Genomic DNA, 23,237 nt, shown 5'->3' on the forward strand with positions numbered 1-23,237 from the left:
AAAATAAAAAAAAAACCTTTTATAATCAACCATAGAAAGCTTTTAACTATTCCAGTTGAAATTCGTACACCCCCTGTGGAACACATGGTTTTTATCTTTATCACCCACATAGGTGATGCAGATTTCAAATGAAGCCATCCATTCAGGTAAACCTCAAATCCAAACACCCCCTGTGGAAGACATGGCCTTAATCTCCCACACAGGGGGTATAAATTTCAAATGAAGTCACCTATTCAGGTAACCCCATTTGAAATTCACACTCCCTGTAAACTTAAGGACACATCTTCCATAAAGAGTGTATGAATTTCAACTGGAATAGCCCCACTGCACACAGCTTCCATTGACAATATACTTTAACACTTGTCTTGTTTGTTATTTTTGTCCACATCAAACATAATTTCTGAGAAGCTGTCTTAAAATAGCCCATACATGGCTTCTGGTTTCTTTAATGTACACATGGTCACATTAAAATAAATTAAAACATGGTTTCTGGTTTCTTGAACCACATAGGGTTCCCTGCCCAGTGGCAATAATTATTAGGATTTTATTCCAAAAAAAAAAAAATAAAGATATATTTTTTAGTTAGTTTTTAGTTTTATATAAATTGCGGAAATAGTTTCACAAAATGTGTCACATAGGTTTCATCAAACATAAAAAATTGAGTTGAAGGGCACAACAGACCACATATCTTGATTTTAGATTCAACAGCAAGAAATGCATTATTTGTTAAACCTTATGTAAGCTTGTACATGTATTACACAACAAGTTTGTGCACCATAATATCATAATTATTTATATATTCATATTTGGCAAGCATATACAAATAATTATCATCTCCATAATTTTATTTCATATTTATACATACCATATACAATTGCTGTTCTCTATTATACTTCATACAATATCAATCATTCTATTATCAAATTAAAATTGAAATGGACCTGTTTCAAATTGATTAGTACAGATCAATACCCATTGTTTAACCGTTTCCAGCAGGTGGCCTGAAAACCTAAATGCAAAATGATTTTTTTTAGAATCCGGATGTACATAGGTACTATGCCTAAAATCACCAATATTTATTGTGAAATCAGTGCAGAGTAGGTTAGGTACAAAAATTGAAATTTTTTGTAAAATTATACATTGATTTACATGCTTGTAAACAAAAGGTATTTAAAAAAACGTCATTATATTTTGGTTATGAAAATAGGGCCGATGGGAAAGAATTGTTTAATTTTTGAAAGCTAAGCCACAGGACCATATACAGACCTGAAACTGACCATTTGTAAAAAAGAGGAAAATGCTTTAAAAAAGAGGAAAATAGCACAAAATCATGATAAAAAAAACCCCCAAATTGGACTGAAAATAACAAAATGCGTAAATTTCAAGAATAAAAAAAAGAGGAAATCAGCTAAAAAGAGAAAAGTTTCAGGTCTGTATACAGAAATGAAATACCTGTGTGATGGAGGAGATTGTCATCTATTGCTGGTGAAATCAGGGTCATACCAGGGCACCGTGCCGGGGGGTTCCATATCATCCCACTAACCCTCTACTAAAATAATCTTATCGGGACAAATGCGAATAATTGTAATTTTAATGCTAAAATTGGCCATAATGAGAACAATTGTGGTCTATATATATAGGGCCAAAAGAAGATTTTGGTCAATTTTATCCCAGCAACTCCCCACCCACCCCATGCTCCAGGGTGGTGCACCTCAGGGTGAAATCATGTATCAAATCCCCTCACTTTTTTTATTAATAAAATGCAAATATAGGGACACACCCTACTAAATAGGACCATCTGCCAGATGTGTTGTTTTTAAACAAGAGGTGCAAGATTGTGGTGTGACAACCTGAACTACATGTAGTTCTGGCAGAGCTTAACCAAGTGTTACATATCACATCTACCAAAATTGAACAATGGTAATCGAATCAATGAGTACCAGCTGACAAACTCACACCTTCGTTTTCCCCAAAAAACATTAGGGGGAACTTATAAGTTGTGGATCTTATTTGAAACTAATACTCCCTCTACAGAAGAATTTTACCATATCTTCCACAGGAGGAGAGTGAATTTCAAATGGACTAGCCCATTACAGGTGCTGAAATTCAAAACATGATAAATGTAATATTTGTATTATTATTTTGATTGGGTGAATTGCATCAACTAATCAATTTGAAACAAATAGCCCATTAGTACCTACTCTATCTCTCTGTTAAAAGCAAAGAGATTATATTCAAAGAGAACCGATGCCACCAAGTTTGTGTGTCGCTAAAGGAGGGAACATAGCGTCCCACCGGATTATTTCGCCATGCACCCGCGAACCTTTGATTTGAAGTGAGTGCTTGCTTGCATTCTGCATCTAATGCATTATGCCAATTCAATTTTAGGCTTTGGCCAATAAATTCTGGACCAATATGGTGAAGTTACCATAGCGATATGCACAGGGTGCAATTATGGGTAAGGTTACTTCTCTTTGGGTCTAATCTCTTTGGTGAATGTGCTATTCCAGTTGAAATTCATACACCCTTTATGGTAGACATGCCCTTAATCTCCCACGCAGGGAGTGTAGATTTCAAATGGAGTCACCAACTCAGGTAATCCCATTTTAATTCACACTCCCTGAGTGGGAGATTAAGGTCATGTCTTCAACAGTGGGTGTTAAGATTTCAACTGGAATTGCCCAAAAGTTATAAATAGATCTACAATAAAAGTACATTATAGTAGTAAAGCATTTGGTAACAAAAGATATGTACTGATTAACCATAGTACATAAAGAAGTCGATTTCATCAACTATTTCAATAACAATAAAAATCAATATAATCATGATAATAATTTAACATCAAAAATTGTAATCAAAATATACATTTTGATTTTAGTACTTATATCTCACATGATGTATACATTCATTTGCTTAAAATTTTATCATATATACACAATTTTAAATCACAGTACTTCTTTAAACATACAAAAACAGACAATGCATACAATGTTGGGCAAGTATCATCAATATTAATTTGCTTTATATTTTAGAATTTCAGTTTATAATTAAGATTGCCATAATTGCCGAGTTGTATTTTATTTTTTTTACGTTAATCACTTATGTCCGATATGACATATATAAGAGCAAGTGTGTTTTGTATCACATGTATCTCTTGTAGCGGGAATATATAACACAAAGTAACATATAATTTTATTTTTAAATGACAAATATATACAAAGAAAAATAATGCTATTATTCATCTCTCACTTGAACTTTGACACTTGACCTGATATCCTTTTTCACTGAACCTCAGGTTTTTACATGCACTACTTGACCTTTTCGGTAAATTCCATAAGTTTTTGCGGGTAGACCTGAGATGTTGTCATTTGACGTCACACTGATGTGCACATCGTTTAGCAAACATCATTACTGCACATTTCAAAGACGTGAAGTGCGCAGTAAAGATGTGCACATCGGCGTGACGACATCTCAGGTTTACCCGCTAAGGCTTAAAGGTTTTACCGAAAAGGTCAATTTATCAGTAGAATGACCAACTCACATGTTCATGTGTAACTGTCGCATATTATATATAAAAAGTTCCACTAAGATGTAGCATATAACATATAGAAAGGTTTGACCTTTTCACATGATGTCGTATAAAAGTAAAAAGTAATGATGATATATACGATTGTATATGGTAATTTGGCAGTCTCCTTGATAAGATATGAGACAACCCCAATGAGTTTACATTGGGAGAGCTCGCATTCCACCATTTTTGTGTGTTGCTCATGGGGGAGACAATAGTGTACCTTCTTTGATTTCTTTGATTTTTGGTGCATGCATATTTGATCTGCATTAATTAATTGCACTATCAAACACTGAATTGCTAATCTTTTGCAATGCTTGAATACTAAGCCACACTATTTCTTTTTCAAATTTGGGCCTGCATTACGTTTTGTTACCTGGAGAGATTTGTTCATGTCTCACCTCCTTTTTCAACCAAATCGATGGTAATAACCTTTGTAGTGAGGGATCAACATTTAACCACAAATTGCCTCAGGCAAAACTTACTTCATGTAAACTAAATACCACACAAGGTCATTTTTATGTAACTCATTGACTCATTTATGTTATATACTGCCTCTAGCTATAATGACATCCTTGTGATCTGGTCAACTCATTGACAGATACGAACCTCAGGAGGGAATTCAATTTTTGGTCAATTCTCTCCAGATAGTGAAACGTAATGTGTACCTTAAAATACAGGAGGCACACTAGTTTGGACCCCCATGTAACAATCCAAAATGGCAGACATTAGGCATACAACCATCATAATATCTTCATTTAAAATAACTATAGTAATGTAGCGTAATCGTACAAGGAACTGTACAATGTAATATATGTATTACTATATGAAATGTACATGAGGTTAACCTCACTATATAAAGATCATAAGTAAATGTTTTCAAGGCACTAGTTAAATCATCATTTGTCTTCATCACATACAATGCTATTTTACACTAGTTCATTTATTGTGTGTCCTCGCGTTTGTCTTTTATCATTCACGATGCTCTATGCACTAACTTATTCAATCATCATTCTTCTTCAACATTTCCAACACTATTTTGACATACTATAGTGTGTCTCCTACATCTTAAGTTGGGAGTAACACCATGTTGGATTTTTCAGTGGCAGATTCGAATCAGTGCATTTACGTGGTTGCTTCGCCAGCGTATGTACAAATCACCATTCTATGTGTGTGTAAACGCCCTGGGCGATTAGGTTAACATGTGTGATTTGAATCAGCCACTACAAAACCCAACCAGAGGTTGCATTCTTGTGCGGTTGCGTGTTCTGGGACCCCTTACTTTTTTGTTTGGGACAGTTTGGACCCCTTAAATTACAAGTTGAAATTGACCAACTTGTCCAATCAAAATTACTGCATGTACTCCTTAAATTTTACAATGCACATAAGCTTAAATTAACTTCAATTGCCGAGTTGCTCATAATAAAACTTCATCATTGTCGATACAAAAAAGGCACCAACTATGACACAGAAAACCCAAGAAATCTTCCGAAGAGAGCGTTCCAAAATCATGAAAATAACTGGTCAATACAATAACATCAAACTTGAAAATTACCATCTACTCCTGGTTGCACACGCACAGTAGTACAAGATGCTTTTACAAAAAGTATTTAACCATTTTCAAAGTTCTGTACTTCACACCCTTTAAAATTCTCATTTGGACCCCTTAAATTTGGGTTTCGCAGGGCGTTAAAAGTCCAGGAAAAACTCAACAGGACCTTTAGAACTTTTGAGCTCATGCTATCCCTGAATCCAGCATGGCGTTATTCTCAACTTAAGACAAGACAGACTATATACCTTGATGCATGGGTAATGGCTTGTACAACTGATTGGAAATAAATGACCTATTTGAGCCAATGCCGCATCAAAATGTCATCTATATACCTAAGTACAGATAAAAGTGCAGTACTAATATTTCTAAAACATTTGGATAATGCACTATAATTCAAAACTTCTTGGGCTTCAAACCAGATTGCTACTGGGACATTGCAAATCAAAATCAAATATTTCTATTGAAATTGGACACAAATATACAGATAGGAACCAAACGTAATTACACAATATACCATTGCACATAGGTAGGGATTTTAGGGAGAATTGGCAATTATATTTTTGAAGTGTGATTTGTGTAAATGTGGAAAGAGGTAATAAGAAATGTGGCAAGACCGCGTAAAATGAGTTGCTCCTAAGGCCAATTTTTAGTAATGGTGAAAAAAAAGTGTTAAATTCTTGAGTTGTCACATTAGGCAAAAAAAAAAATAATGGTGTATCAAAGCTCACGAGTGGTTTGAAAACAAATGCGAAATGCAATTTTTAAAAATTTTTTTATTACCGACTTTTTTCATGGTATTTGGAGAAAAAAATCAGAATTTCGCCGAATTTTTCTGGGAAAAAAAAAAAAATTTTGTTGGAAATAAAAAAATTCCGCATTTCTTTTTTTCCAAATCTCACAATTTACAAATGCGCGCGCAAGCTTTGAGACAAACCTTTTTTTTTTTTTTTTGGCCTTACCTCATTAAAATGGACAGAAGCTCTGCCTGACAGTTATTACTTATATTTTTTCAGCCTTTTGGGTAAAGAATAACAAAATTAAAATGTCTAAAATTGAACAGAAATCACATTATTATGGCTTTAATTAATAAATTTCTCTTCATATATAATACTCTTTTTACACAGGTAAGCAAAACAGTAGTATACTTAAAGTCCTATTTTGTAGGTGGAATTCATTTTTTGCTGTGAATAAATATTTGATTATCAAATCAGGGCAAGTACAATGGAATTGTATTATAATATTTGAAAATTAAAATCTAAGTTTGTACTCTTAGGTAAAAGACTTGTAAATCTTATAAAAAAATACATGATGACAAATTCTTAAACTACAATATAATTTAAATACATGTAAAGGAAGTGAAACACTCAGCCATTTGCTATACTATTCCTGTTCTTTCCAATGATACTTTACTTGGGTATAAACTGATGTTTCCCTGTAACAGTTGCTCCACTAGGGAGGGGGGATCAAGGTCTCAACCGCAGTTTAAAAGTATGTTTTAAGTAATTCCACAGAATCTAACATTGAAATGTTGACACCATACAATTCGATTGCAGTTTTATTTTTCTGGCTTTGGTTTCATTGTAATATATTGTATATTAAAAAAAATTAATACATCTGCTGACCCCCTATTGTTGATTCCCAAACGATGCAAAACCGAATCTCACAGGGCATCGTTTTTCAACCGTATCGTTCCCCTGTGGAATCAACTTCCTCTCACAATTAGATCCACTGTCAACATGTCCTCTTTTAAGAGCCAGCTCTCTGAGTGGTACAAGAACAAACTAGAGGAGAGTTTTGATCCTTACAACACATGCTCTTGGGTTACATGTTGCCAGTGTTCTGGTTGTAGGCTTGTGTAGGTTTTTTTTTTTTTTTTTTTTCGGGAGGTGGGGAGGGGGTGTCCTCATTGTTTTGATCCTTAGTGGGACTGTCCTAGAGGTGCTTTGCACCTGTTAAATCAATATATTTTGATGTTATATTATAATTATTGTATATACCAGTGATAAAGTGTAATAAATAAAATAAATAAATAATACAGTAATAAGCTAATAGCTGATTGAGAATCTTAGTTTCATAAAAGGAATTAAGATAAATAGCAAATTATTTGGTTTGATGGCAAAATATATTCTCACAAAATAAAAATACCACTTGAACCTTTCCATGTTAAATGTCAAGTCACAGCACATCAGAAGATAGAGGCAAAATTGTAATCTTGAAAATACTGTTTTCACTACTTCTCTTCAAATCTAACAAAGTGTTCTCTCTCAAGGGGTAGAAAATAAGTTAAGTGGATAAGCTAATGGTACTTTAGTTGCATTAACTCGATACCTGTAGACATCCATTGCACAAATTGCTATGATTTGTGACACATAACATGTCTGAAACAACATATAGCTGCCTTAGAACTGAAAAGAGCCTTCACTGTAGGCTGCCCCTTGTTAACAGAAAACAAGCAGATCCTGAATAATCAGAAAAAACAACAACTGCAGGTGTAGGCTAATCAGAGTTGTACATGTGACATGATCAAGGGGAATGAGTCGGATGTCGCTAATATTGATTTTGAGATATTAGCAAAGAAAGTGTTAAAATTCTTTTGTTTTATATTGTTTTCAGTGATTGATAAATTGACGTAACTTCGCAAAGAAAAGTTGTATCAACATGGAGTTTCAGTTTTTGAAAGCTCTAAATGTCCTTTTTAGAAACATGTGTAAAACTTATTTTTGACCAGGGTCGACTTGTGACTCATTCCCCTTGATCATGTCACAATTATAAAGAATTCATAAATATAGAAGGTTCTTGAGCTTTTACATAGGTATAACTAAATCATTGAGGGACCATAATGACATCTAAGGGCCTATGATTTGATATCTTGAGAGGAGGGGGGGGGGTAAGATGTACAGTAGGGATTCCAAGAAATTGGAAAACTGACCCCCCCTTAAAAAAAAATATATACTAAATTTGATGGATAAAAAAGACACCAAAATACTATTGGTCTAGACTGAAATTGTACTTGTTTAAAATGAAGCTGAAAGTTGCAAAAACTTTTGTAACAAAACAATGAAAAAATGTACTTGTTTTCTAAATTTTTAAGTAAATTTGGAAACAGACCTGATCTCTACATTATGATTTACTGAGCCAATCAGCAGCATGGTAAGAAAGGTGGAAGAACTGAGCTTAGATGTCTAGAAGCTGTACTTTAATTAGTCACTCAAATGAATAAATTACATAATTATCCAATGAGAAATGTGGTAAGAATGGCAGTGGGGGGGGGGGGCCTTAACCTGTAGAAGGCAGCTATTGCTTATATTGTACTCTCATGGCAATATCAAGGTATCAAATTGGATTGTGAATAAATTCCACCAAGCATTCTCTCATCTAGCTGCTGTGCTTTCTTGCAAAAACAAGTATGATTTGCTAAAATATCATGTTTATCACAAAACAAGCCATTCTTATAATCTTGTTCCCGCGTATTTTTGAAATCAAAGACGTCAAACGTTTCTAATCGAGTCTTCGATCAAAGCTTATTATATCAATATAGAACAGAATAGATAGGTTCAATTTACAAACCAATTGTGACAGTGTTTTTCAAATACCTCCAGTATATTAAAGTTCAAAGTTCAACATTGGACACCAAATAAAAGCCACTCATTCTGTGTTGCTTTTTTCCATAGGGCAATTCCAGTTGAAATCCATACACCCCCTGTGGAAGACATGACCTTAATCTTCCACACAGGGAGGGTGAATTTCAAATAGGGTTACCTACATGGGCGACTCCATTTGAAATCTGTACCCCCTGTGTGGGAGATTAAAGGCATGTCTTCCATAGTGGGTGCATGGATTTCGAATGGAACAGCCATAAAACGCAAATTTGAGAGTAATGCCCCTGCGGACCATTTACAGTTCTTCATTCATGTACGCATACACAAAATGAGCCTATTATCAAGACTTCATTGAGGGATTAGACAGCTTTATTCCGTAAGCTGTATAATCCTTGTCTTGGTACTAGGCTCACTCTGAGCATGCTTACAAAAAGGTAATACAAGTACATCATTTGCAGGAAAAACAAACCTAGTACTATATAATTTAATTTCAGACAATTTCAATCTTCATTTTCTTAATCATCATGTATTCGGTTGTACAAGTACTGATAGTGTTAATCATTCAAATTCTCCACGGGATGTATAAAGCATCAGTCCCAGCTGACCATATGGCTGGAAATTACCGGCCAGTCCTCTATACTTTTGGAACCACAGGTTTAATTGCAGCCACTCAGTTTGTCCTCTCTTTTGTTATCTTTCCAACTGGATGACTTCCTGTAAAGGAACACCCAGGTCAAAAAGTGCGAAAGGGTGTGGCTGAAAACTGTACATCTGCCGTCCCTTTAGAGAGACCTCTTTGGCACATTGGACTATTCTCGTTGAAATCCATACACCCCCTATGGAAGACATAACCTTGATCTCCCATACAGGGGGTGTATATTTCAAACGTAATAGACCCATTGTAAACAACATCACGGAGTGTCCAGCACCCATACAGATGTCCCAACATCGCAGATATCGCTGTAAAGCACAAGCTGTTCGGAGTCAAAACATTGGCAGTTTGACATCTCCAAGAAGCCTTGGGTCTCAAGCAATGAAATGTTCATTTTATTGTTTAGTCCACCAGTTAGTTCTGGATCATGTTCTTGAGCCCAAATAAAGTTTCAGTTTTCCTTCCCTCTCCAGCTGTTGCCAGATGTCTGATTCCGTTTCACTATTATGGACTCCAGTTTTCCTAAAGGCATCAACTTTTTCGTCGTTAATTGGAGGTTCCCAATAGTGGTCCCAATTACCATTTGCGGTTGGTCCAAAGCCAAACACATTTACCTGAAAAAGTAATCATGTGAAATAAACATTTAATCAGAGATCATTTTTATCAAATTTAAGGTGGTTAATATAAAGATAATATGTGTAATGTATTGGACCTAATTAAACCTGAAGCATGAAATCATTTCCCAAAATGTGCACACAGAAAAAAGTACCTCTTCAGCATCGTGTACAATTCCAATGTGTAACAGGCATCATAACCACAATGGACTTTGCATGGTCAATTGTGAATGAGAGAGTACCATACAATCTCCCACAGAATGTTTTTCATTTCTTTTCATTACATTTTGTTACCTGGACAGATTTGATGATGTCTCACCTCCTTTTTCAACCAATTTGACGGTAATAACTCTTGTAGTGAGGGCTCAACATATAACCACAAATTGTCTCAGGTAAAACTCACTTCCTGGGAAATAAATACCACATAAGGTCATTTTTATGTAACTCATTGACCCATTTGTGTTATATACTGCCTCTAGCTATAATGACATCCTTGTGATCTGGTCGATTCATTGACACATACGAACCTCAGGAGGGAATTCAATTTTTGATCAATTCTCTCCAGGTAGTGAAACGTAAATGTTGGATCAACAATATGTGAATATATCTTAATAAATATTGTTCACACATTTCTCAAGCAAAAGCATGGCTGGCCTTTAAATTGAAGTAGTTTCTTTACATATTTTGAGGTGACCGTGACAAGCCTGTACGTGGTTGGTTGCTCAAAGTCCATGTGATCTCATTTTCGAGCAATTTCCGATGATTTCTGAATGGGGTTTGAAAAGGTCAACTAGGTCAAATACTTGGTTGTTATATTTATTAGTATCTTCTGGCCAAAATAGAGCAGACCACGAACAAGATAAACATATAACCCTCTAAAAAAAAACCCACAAAAAAACAAACAAAAACCAAAAAAAAAACCAAACACACCCCATGCACTCCAATTCTCCCATACACACACAACCCTGTTTGTAAATAACTCCAAACGAGGACCTCAACTTAACAAGGATCTAACCGAGGACTCACACACCCGTTTTTAATCGACACACCGTGGACCTCACACAGACACACCAGACAACTTACTATCCAACTGTGACCCGTCCTATACCCCCTATGGGGGACATATCTTATATGCTATCTTCTATACATATTTGCATAATTTACGTCATCCTGGTCATAGTAACAAACCGAGGACGTCCTCGTTTGGAGGTGTGTCCTCGTTGTATGGTGTGTATCCATAATTATGTAGATCCTCGTTTGGAGGCATTTACAAATGCACCCCCACCCACACAAATGCATACCTCATCACAGGAATGTAAGGCCATGAATATGCCCATAGCACCAGTGGATGGATATCGTCCTTTACCACCCTGCCATACTGTATGAATGTGATGTAATAAGGCTGGGTTGTATATCATCACCTATAATAAAACAAGTATAAAGAAATAGAGGTTATCCATGTTCTATAAGCTGCATATATCCTATCAGCGACTGCTATACCTTGTTTAGGACTTTCAAAAGAAGTACCTGCATGTGCAACCATGACTGTTTCAAAATAGCCCGCCAAAGTCATGCAGGTAACTCCGAGGTCGTGCATTGAATTGGTTTGAATGAGGAATACTACGGGAATCAGCGCCTTTTGTTAGAAGTCATACAAGTCACACATGAGTAAAGTGGATAACCTCTATTACATCTTAGCAGAGAGTTTTTTCACACTATGACTTTGCACAGTCGATTGGACAGGATGTGTTTTGTATACTTTGGTTTATCTCAATATCCGTTGTAACGTCAATGCTTTTTAGCTGTTGTACCACAAGTGTGCCAACAAATCACCCTTGCAGCCAATCATTGCTCCATTTCTAAGCCACGTTAAGGGTATACGAGGTATTGTTGGTAAAAGCAGCCAAAAAAAATCAATTTTCATTATCTGAATCAATATACATGTATTATTGAAAAATAACACTTTGGTGTTTTGCAAAAGTTCATTCTACAAATCATATACTTTGAAAACTTGCTTAATTTATTGTTGTTAATGAGTTATGTACGTTTTACAAAAGTGTTGTTGTTTCAGCCCTCTTTACAACATAACTCAAGAACCACAGGACCTACAAAAGTATATCTGTGATATTTGAATTCTTCTACACGCTCGCTATGATTTGAGCAATGCAATTTTTGCTAAAGCTCACTACCATTCACAAGATGCTGTGAACTACATTTTTTTGTTGCTGCTTCGACCAACAATACATCGTATACCCTTAAACCATTTGATTGATTTGTAAATAATATATCATGTATATGTATGTAGTACAATCAATCAAATGTAATACTGAACCCTTGTTACAATTATTGTGATAAAAATGTCTTCATGTTCCAGAAATGTCAATATTTTATAAAATAACAAACAGGAAATCGTTACAATTTTAAGTTCAGTGTGGTATTCAGTGAATAATTAATACACATGCATATAAAAATGTCATAAACTGAACAGTAAAGATAAGAGGAACGATGCATGCCAGGCATGACCCAGCAATTTTGTTGACATCTTCCTTAGAATGAAATATTTAACAAATCAAATATCATCACCCTGCTACGATAATTGCCTAACTATTTTTTTTTGTAGTTTTGAGAAAAAGTACAAAATATGGTTCTAGCATGCATATAAACATATTTATTCACCAATCTTTGCACAAGAACAAATGATGAGACAAATTAAAAGGAATTATCAAAAACAATTAGAGTAATTACGTAACTGATGCATGTGACTTTCAATGATTTTGGCCTGTGACTGACTGATTTTGCTTGATCGCATCACAAACTAGTCTGCCAAGATCAGGGGCGTCGCTAGACCAATATGATTCGGGGGGTGTACAGTATGGTTTGCCGACGGAAATTTTTGGTAATTTGTTGACCCAAATTTTTTTAGCCAGGACGGTAGCTCAGAAATCTAAAAAGTGGGGGGGGGTAGGAGTCAAAAAAAAATTTAGTACCAACTATACCATTCACAGTATGTCTATTACGTTACAACAAAACAATTTCAGTAACACATTAATCTGTTATATGGCTCTCACAATTTGCCGACAATCACACATACCTTTGACTACATTTGCCGACAGTCACATGGTTTTGCCGACAGCAGTCAAATTTTGCCGACAAAATTGTGTATTGGGGGGGTGTCACCCCCATACCCCCCTCTAGCGACGGCCCTGGCCAAGATTAGTTTTTTTTCTTCATTTTACCTCATTATGGCAGTTATTACTAATATTATTTCATTGTGAAAGAATATCAAAACAAATATTTGACAAATCTGACAAAAACTGTATATTATGGCTTTAAATTTTGATTTTATCATTAAAGGTTAAATAAATATCTGCAATATATGTGTAGCATGGATGTATGGGAAGACATTTTGTTTTAATATCTGAGTTCAAGCATAAATAAAGGAACACAAAAAACTGTACCCATCATAGCTATTTATTTAGGTGATACTTACCTTTGACTTATGGGTGTTAATCTTTTTCTTGACTGGCATATATGTCCTGTACACAAAATTAAATACAAACAAATATATAGATTATATATATTCCCTGCAAAAAGAGGGAAACAAAACCCCGGAAAACTCCTTTTAGAGGCTTTTGTGGTTCTTAAACAAAATTTAACACAAAAAATTAAATATTTGTAAAATGACTTCAAATGACCCTAGATGACCTTTGACTTCATACCTGTTGACATCACACATGTCAATGTACAATTGAATACATGAATCCAAAAGCCACCCAAGTCCATGGGAAGTGCTTTTGAGAGAAAAACCTGTGTATCATTTTAATTTCTTCAGTTAGATTTACCTGGTCAATATGGTAAGTTTTACGTGCAAATGAGTGGATTAACCTGTATTAGGTATGACGATTAGCATTTCAGGGACTTCGTGGGGTTCATTTTAAATTTTGGACTTGGGTGGTTTTTTGAATCATATACAAAGACAACAATGTTATGAGCTTACCACTAGTAAGATAATATAAAATAAAGCACACAGGTATGTATAATGTTGATAAGCATTCTGCCATGTAATATAAACCACACACTTTCCTTTATTAAACCAATTTTATGTTCAAAAGTCACTCTCTAGCAATGAATGTGTTACAAGTGGACTTTTATACATACTGGATTTCAATCAATGTGTTACAAGACTCAAATCATGGAATTGGGTGATTCTTTCATACATGCTATTTTTCACATGCTCAATAGACACAGAGGATGAATTTGAGTTGTTCTTTCATACATATAACAGGCCTATGTATAGCAACAATTTCCCATGCTTAACTCAATTTGGCCAACGTATGGACTTGGGTGACTTTTGTATTCATATATTCAATTGTTTCCAAGTCACATTGAAATCAATCAAAGCATGTGGGAGAAATCAACAAAAGAAGCCAAGGTGTTTTTGTCATGTTTTTGTTTTGCAAATACATCATACACACACACCCCAACCCTGACATACATTGGAGCTCATTACCTAGGTTTGGCGAGCTGAGGACAAAAAAAAGGAAAGATCTCGAGGTTCGCTGTTAGATAGTTCCTATGAAAGCAATGGTGACAGGCTGTATTTTACAAGACCAAACCTTGGATTTGCATGATACTAATTGACTTTTTCATGAAAATTATGTAAAAGAAAACTGACTGGAAAACCACCTGTGCTGGGTTATATTCCATACTATATACTTTCCATAAACATATGGGATACAGAAAATTCAAATATATAATTTCTTGATGGTCATGTAAACCAGGTGATTTTTTTTATACATAAGCATATATAACACTCGAAACATAGCAGTTGTTGGAAATCCATAGCTAAAATAACAAAGGAAACATATTATGATAAAAAATACAGAAAATATTAAGGAAATTGTAACATATTTGTCTTGTTACATTCAACATCGATGTGTGTGAGGTCATTTTAAAGCAAAAACAAAACAATATCCCAAGCAAAGAAAACAAAAGGTAAAGTAGTTATTTCACTTGGTTAAGGGATCTGGAATGGGTGAGCGTTTTGAGCGTTTCGACAGTATTTTTTGTAGGACATGAGAGTACATCAGACATATCGAATTGCATTCTGAACACGAAGAATGTCTTTCTGATATCAAATAATTTTCATTTTTTGAAATTCACGATATAATACAAATTTTATGACAAATTATTCAAATTTTTCACATTCTTGATATATATAACAGTCCTCAAAGTAAATTTTATAAATCTAATGATATATTCTTAAAGTGTATGTAACTGGGAGGAAAAGCCGACGATCAATTGAAAATGTTGACCTTTTATATTGAAGATATGGATTTTTTCCCCAAAAAGACCTAATTTTTTTTAGTGTTTTGAGAAAAAATCCATATCTTCAATACTGAAAGGTCAAAATTTTCAATTGATCGTCGGCTTTTCATCCCACCTACATACACTTTAAGTATAAATCATCAGATTTATAAAGTTTACTTCGAAAGCAACCTATTGTTAAATATCAAAATATCAATTTTAATCATTTGCCATAAAATGTGTATTACATTGTAATTTCAAAAATCAAAATTATTTGATATCAGAAGGACATTCTTTGTATTCAGAATGCAATTTGATATGTCTGATGTGCTCTAATGTCCCACAATAAATACTGTCCAAACTTTCATACCCCATCCCTTAAGAAAGCTAAATTTACATTTTTGAAGACAACAGGTGTTTTGATGCGATGGCTCACATATCGTCAGCCTACTACGATAATTGCCTAAGTCAATTTTTGTAATTTTGAGAACAAAGTACAAAATGTGGTTCAAGCATGCATCAGTTATGTAATTACACTAATTATTGTGGATTATTCCCTTTAATTTGTATCACTATCATTTGTTCTTATGCAAAGATTAATTGGTGAATAAATGTTTAAATGCATGTTTGAACCATATTTTGTACTTTGTTCTCAAAATTGCAAAAATGACTTGGGCAATTAGCGTAGTCGGTTGAATGATATGCTACTTAACCCTAGCTACTATGCCTGCTGATAAGTATTATTGTCTCATATTCATTTGACAGAAAGTCATTTATTCCATATGTTTAAAATCCTGCAAAACTATCAATATACCAGCTTAACAATTAAACATATGCCTATATAAATTTTAATAGTTTCAAAGACATCTGGTGTGTTTTATGTGATGTTTCAATGTATGTAGTAATATTACATAATTATAATAATAATGTATTTTGTAATTTTATATTTCAGCATGCTCCTTTCTTTTAAGAATGGACATTGGATTGTAATAGTGTGATATTTTATTTTGTGGACTTAAAATATACTTTAATTGTCATCTGCAATCGTGATCATGGTGATTAGCAAAAGCGACGAACGATGCATCCCAAAATTAGGCAATTGCCCATCGATAATCCAAAAGCGTTGCATCAAAGTTGATGCGATCTGATTGTGATGATTCACCATTGCAGGAAATTACAGCGCTTTGAGTCCTCTAAGATCTGGAGAAAGGCGCTTTATAAAATCCAAAATTTAAAATTTTTTTTTTAAAAATCACAATTGCTCAGCGATCAAGTATAAATTCAGCTCATCTTTACAATAATCAAATAACCCCTGCTGCTAAATAAATTAAACTATATTCCATCTGTATCACTCCATTGGAATACAAGAGCAACTACGAGATATGGTGACAGAGTCAATTGCAATTACAGATTGTGTTTATTGAATCGTACCTTTAAATTGAATGGAATATCTATCAACCCATCAGTCATTATTTAGGCCTAACTCTCTCCACGCAGGTGTCGACTGCAGACGACAAATGTCAATTTTTCATAAAAATACAAAAATTTCAGAATTGTACATTTTCATGACCATATTTGGAATCAGCATGAAAAATGCATTAAAATGAGTACAAACAAGCCTAGTATTGTTTCAGTGGTTCTTGAGATAGCTCATGACATTTTGAAAAATATCTCAAAATTTGCGACTTTTTATGTTGAAGCCTATAGCTAGCACACAGAGCATTAATATCCGGCATTCCTTAGCAACCTTAATGATTTGGGCCTTGAATTTATTATAACGTGGAAACCATACAATTAATTACGATATTCTAACCATAGTTTGTGATGCAATTGGGGAACTGCACAGTTCATCAGGCAAAATTAATTTGCACTCCGAATACATTTAACTGGTACCATATACCATTTGTTCAAATATTAATAAAAATTTGTCCTTAGGAGTCGGATAAGATCAATTTTATGCTGTTATTCATATAATAAAATAATGGAAATGAGATTTTTTTCCAAATCTATAATTAAATTTTGTCGACATGTAGCTTATTTTGCTTTAAAATGTCACTTTCTATCTTTCGCATTTGTTGCCTGAGAATTAAATGATCACATTTGGAAGGAAATGAGATGTTATGGTTGTTGTTGTTTTTCATTCACAATCCTGAAACATGGGGACATTTTCTGCTAATTGGAAACATGCTGCAAAAATATTACAGAACAAAAAAATGTCTTTTTAGATTTTATTTTCAAAATTTAAAATACATTTTTATATTGTGTTATACTTAAATTTACTTGGTATAATGGAATTGGAAGACATATATTTATTAAACTTGTCCTTTGTTATTCTACTTGTACTTAAAAGTGGAGATTATGTGCTGTCTGCAGAAAGCATCATGCAAAGTATGATATCTGATCACATTCGGAATGATATAAGATGTTATATTTTTTCTTTTTTAATTCATAATCCAGAAACATAAGGACATTTTGTGGCCCAGGTTTTGTCGCTGGAAGCATGCTGCAAAAATTACAGAATAAATGAAATGTATTTTTATATGTTATTCCTAATGCTTAACCCATCCTAAATTTAAAAATGCATTTTTCAATATTGTATTATACCATAGACTGTATACTTGTATTTACTTGGTATAATGGAATTGGAAGACATTATATTTAAAATTGTCCTTGAATTTGCTAAATGTACGTATGAATGATATCTGATCACATTTAGAAGAAATGAGATGTTATGTTTTTTGTTTTAATTCGTAATCCTGAAACACAAGGACATTTTGTGGCTTGGAATCATACTGCAAAAATATTACAGAATAAAAGGAAATGTATTTTTAGATTTTTATTTCTAACGCTTAGGGGCCATTCACAAATACTTGTTAGGGGGGGCCTGATGCAAAATGGGGGGGGTTAAATTGAGTTTATATGCTTTTTATGGGGTTGACCCATAATTTTCATGTCAAAAAGGGGGCCCTGAAATTTTTTATTTTTGAGATCTGAAAAGGTGGGGGGCCAAAAAAATTTTTGCAATGATTTTTTTTTGCATCAGGCCCCCCTAACAAGTGTCTGTGAACGGTCCCTAACCACTTGTGAATGGTTCCTAAGCTATTCAAAATTTAAAATAGCTTTTTATATTATGATAAACTGTCATTGGAAGACATTACTTAAAATTGTCCTTCAATTTTTTACCTGTACTATAAGTGGAGATATTATGTCTGCTGACAGCAATCACATCATCACATTTCAAAATAATTATGACTGATATCTGGAATAGATGATATCTGCAGTCAAAACCATGCCTGTGTGTCCATTCTCGGTGAGGGTGTTCCATCTTTTGCACTTAAACATTTCTAAGGTTTGTCCAAGGGGGCACCCTCATGAAATCCCTATTGGTCTGTACAGGGCCTTTCCTTTCCACTCAATTTTCTCCGTATTGAAAACACCAACTTGCCTTTTCTTTTGTAACTACTGATTGGTTACTCAGATGATTGTATCATGTAATTGACCAATCAGGGGCACTGTAAGAAGGCAGTAGGCAGTATTACTTACTTTGTAACAGAACCGTCAGTAAGGGCACTCACAATCCACTGAACGTCTATGGTTTTGAAAGCCGCTAATACAAAATGGGTGTCATTTTGTAAATCTATGGCACTCTCAGGATACATGATACGATGCGTGTCCTTGTGTCCGACATCCTCCTCAAACCCTTTCACTTTGGCTTTATTAATTCTGTAGGATAAAGATAAAGACAAAATAAAGCAACACTAATAAAATAAAATTGCAGATTCATACATGATAGTGGTACCGTATTTGTCCGAGTATATAGTGCCACGTTCGAGTATAATCCCACCCCCCATCTTTCGAAAATTTTCAGAAATTGTTAAAAAAAAAATTTTTCAACATTTTGCTTAATGGGAGTTTGAGACACTTCCTCGTCATCCGTCGATGTTGTTACCTATGCTGTTTCTTGGAAATTGCTAGAGATCATCCCGATCAGATGACATCACACTAGGGGACATCACCGAGAGTCCTGGAAGCCATCCAGATCAAGAAACAGGGACCTATTGAACCAAGACCAGATCCAGAGTGTGATTAAACCCAGCAAGACTTAGGGGCAGGAATTTTCCACCTTCGGTGACATCACCTGGTGTGCATCTGAACAGGTTGGACTCTAGCCGTTTCCGCGAAAACATCAAAGCTAATAATATTGGCTGATGACCAGGAGGTTCCTCGAAAGCCGCACTCCCGGTAAGCTACTCTCAACACCAATAATGGTCATAACTATAAGAACAGATAGTGCAATCACAAGAGGAAGCAAAATCATTCGGTAAAATTGTTCAATTGTGTTCTGCCATTTTTTAAGTTGGTATTCCTCACAACTAAAAAAAAATCCAAATTTGGCGGACTGAGTAGCACTATGCAGCAGATCCCATTTCATGTAACATGTAGGTTTCTGAGACACACATTTTTTCTTCTATACATTGTATCTTTATTTTAAGCCATGTGCGGTTTGCCCTGTGAAAGATTAAGCCTGAAATGCTTTAATTAGCGTAAAATTAAGAGGTTTTTTTTTTATAATAGATCCCAGTTTTATTTACCAATGCATTAAATTAATACACACAGTGAACAATATAGGTGCTGGAATGAAATAGTGACTCTCTCTATTTTACCTCAAAATGTTCGGCCTGAAATTAAAAAGGACATATCTGACAGCAAAAACCAACAATATTTGTGTTAAAAATAAAAAATCTATCTTTAATACAAATCACATATTATTGCTTTAATAGAATGTACAGAGAAAAGATATAATTATATTTTCACTATAATATATTTCTCAATAAAATGCACACATGTATAAAATTTTGTACATATAAAAATTGATTTGAACATATCATATGATTAAAGGGGCTCTAAGAGATTGTTCACAGTAAATCAAATTAAAATTTCATCTTAATTTGATAATAATAGATTGAATACTTAGAGAGCCTACCAAGCAGTAATTTAGCACACAAAATCTATAAAATTGAAAATAAGAGATATATTGCGAGTGCTGTGTTAATGCTCTGCGTGCTAGCCATATCCTTCAACATAAAAATCCAAGTTTTGAGATATTTTCTCAAAATATTAAAAGCTATCTAAAGAACCACTGGACCAATACTAGGCTTGTTTGTACTCATTTTAATGCATTTTGCATGCTGATTCCAAATATGGTAATGAAAAATTACAATTCTGAAATTTTTGAAATTTTGAATTTTAAAAAAATTTGTCGTCTGCAGTCGATACCCGTGTGGAGAGAGTTAAGCTTATCTCCTATTGAATTGTGAAGGGAAATTAACTCTCTCCATGCAGGTGTTGACTGCAGACGACAAGTTCCAATTTTTTTCATAAAAATTCAAAAATTTCAGAATTGTGAATTTCCATGACCATATTTGGAATCAGCATGAAAAAAGCATTAAAATGAGTACAAAAAGCCTAATATTGGTTCAGTGGTTCTTACAATAGCTTTTGCTATTTTGAGAAAATTTCTAAAAACTTGAGCCTTTTATGTTGAAGCCTATGTAGCTAGCATGCAGAGCATTAATGGATCCACACATTAATTACAAAATCATACAATTTTTCATGTTGATTGAAGCTTTGTATAACTATTGCATGATTAGTATATGGACAAGTGTTGCGTACAGAATAAAACTGGACTTTGACCGAAATTAATGGTGCCAATTTTTGTGTGAAATCTCACAATCCCGTTTACATTTTTGTATAAGATGAGCACCATTAATTGATCTAGTACACTGGAGATTAAGTGTTCTGTGGTGTTTGTACTGTTTACCCTGGCTGCTCATATCCATAAGTACTAAACTTGAGTCCTGTTTATCAGGCACAGTCTGTGTAGCTCAGTGGTTAGAATGCTCGCCCTACAAGTGAGAGGTCTGGGGTTCAAGTCCCCGCACAGGCAGGTATGTCCACAGTATTGTCTCTGGTATATCTGCTTATGCATGTTATGTTTTCATTGAAAATCCATGTTTAATTGTGCTAGTATGTGATGCTTTATTCTTCTTTCCCCCCTATTGTTGGCTAATAATCAACGGTTGAAAGAGTGCAGACGACATCACTTGCACAATCCACATGTTGAATCTGCATCATATACAAAATAAGGGGGAAAAGAGATTGTGCATTTTGATTTGATGACCACTGATGTGGTGTTTATGTGTAATAGTCCCAAGCAAGGCATGCCAGTTAGGTCACTAAGTTTAGTACTTAGTACTTAAATGGCAAAAAATGCAAATTTCATAAAAATATACATTTTGTTTCAATTTTCACAGATGTAGAAATGTAATCAAAAATATTCCTGTCGGTTTATCGTTCTGCCTATTTCCCCAAAATAGGACATTTTTGTGCCATAAAAAGATGATACTGACATTTTTCTGAGCATTTTATCTCCTAATGTGAGATAGGACATTAGTCTGACAGCTGCATCCTAACATAATCGTGTGAGTATCTTGTTTCCTTTTATTATGTTTATTTTGCTTATCAAATAATAGGAATATTTTTATACCCGTACAAAAACAAACACCGTCCAGTGGCGTACTGTGGGGGGGGGGGGGCTGAAGAAAATCCAATTTTGCCGCCCCTTCCTCAACAGCCCGAAAAGGTTGCCCCAATTTTTTTTACAGTTTTTTAAAAAAGTGAAGAGCAAAAAAAAAAAAACTAGATGGACCGCGGTTCTCGGATGTCGCGGTTTTCGACGCACAGCGTCGACCGTGATGCCTCCACCAAAGGGAGTGATGTGGAATTCACAAGTTGATACAAAGCTTCAACCTAAAAGAGGAGACTGAATTTGACCTTAGAATAGATGACTCCTGGATGACCCCAAAACAACCTTTCAATGACTCCGGGTGACCAGGTCAAGACACTTTGCATTAGATTTAGAATAGATTTGAGTTTTGTGTAAAATGAAAAAAATCTTGAGGGAATCCTTAAATTTTCATTACTGACTTCATCCTAAGACAACCAACTATTGAATTCATCAGCAGGACTTGTCTGACATTTTGAAAATTTTGATTATATTCACCTTAATTTCATGAAAATCATGAAAGTTTTGGCAAAAATGCAAAAGTGATCTGGACAGGTGACAGGAAACTTGGAATCAACTTGCTCAACTTTTAGGAGCCAAAAATTGCCCCCCCCCCAATCTCAGCCTGCCAACGATTGCTTGCGACCCCTCTCGGCCTGCCCAAAAAACTTTGCCCCACCTATTTTACCCTTCCCACAGGGGGCTCATAATTATTGCACTCTAACTGGCCTAATATTATATCCCTTTAATAAATGTCAATATAAAAAAAATGAAAGAAAAAAATGATTGTGGGACTACTGATTTAGGTGTGTATTATGGAAAACTACACTGTCATTTATTATATGAATGATATAACGGTAGAATATGACTATCCGATCCATATGTTGCGCTACAAATCAATTTATATTATCATGGTTATTGCTACATCCGTGTGGCTCATTTGTCACTCTCATCAACCCACCAGTCAACCATGAATACGTAATTCACAGCCATCAATGAATAACAATGTATTGCAGCTGTTGCACTGTTTTCTAATTTTTTAATTGCAATATACTTAACTCAATCCTGTTGTTGAATTGATTGTTCGTAGTGATGTCCAAGCATTCACACTGGCAACAACTTACCATTACTCTATTAAAGCCCTGGGTGTGTTGCAGTTTCGAAAAGGGATGTATTCAGGAAGGCCTTTTTAGTGAATTTTCAATGAAACGCCTCGCAAAATATTTTTTAAGTTAAGTTTTACCCTTACTTATGATGTTCACATGCTATGGCATAAAAATTTCTGTGTTTTGTTCACTTTTTCTTTGAAATGGATGGGGTGTGTTTAATAGAAGGGAGCGTTTTATTAAAATAGAGTAAATATGGTATGTGCTTGTTTAC

At 34.5% G+C, this 23,237-nt stretch overlaps 1 protein-coding gene and 1 non-coding gene across 5 annotated transcripts in view; one reads left to right on the forward strand and one right to left on the reverse strand.

Annotated features, from left to right (window-relative positions):
• Positions 1-7,042: 7,042 nt before the first annotated feature.
• The window catches only part of LOC140135874 (CMP-N-acetylneuraminate-beta-galactosamide-alpha-2,3-sialyltransferase 2-like), a 120,810-nt gene continuing 104,615 nt past the window's right edge, over positions 7,043-23,237 (reverse strand). For all 4 annotated transcript variants that reach the window (XM_072157524.1, XM_072157523.1, XM_072157525.1 and 1 more), the window contains 4 exons: positions 18,836-19,015; positions 13,476-13,521; positions 11,287-11,406; positions 7,043-9,985 (listed from right to left, as the gene is read on the reverse strand). In XM_072157524.1, coding sequence (XP_072013625.1) covers positions 9,797-9,985; positions 11,287-11,406; positions 13,476-13,521; positions 18,836-19,015 — 535 coding nt within the window. In that variant the 3' untranslated portion in view covers positions 7,043-9,796. The remainder of the gene's footprint in view (positions 9,986-11,286; positions 11,407-13,475; positions 13,522-18,835; positions 19,016-23,237) is intronic.
• On the forward strand, positions 21,167-21,239 carry Trnav-uac (transfer RNA valine (anticodon UAC)). The gene has a single exon. It is a non-coding gene; the product is annotated as a tRNA-Val (tRNA).

This window comes from Amphiura filiformis, chromosome 16 (genome assembly GCF_039555335.1).
Source record: "Amphiura filiformis chromosome 16, Afil_fr2py, whole genome shotgun sequence".
Classification (NCBI taxonomy): domain Eukaryota; kingdom Metazoa; phylum Echinodermata; class Ophiuroidea; order Amphilepidida; family Amphiuridae; genus Amphiura; species Amphiura filiformis.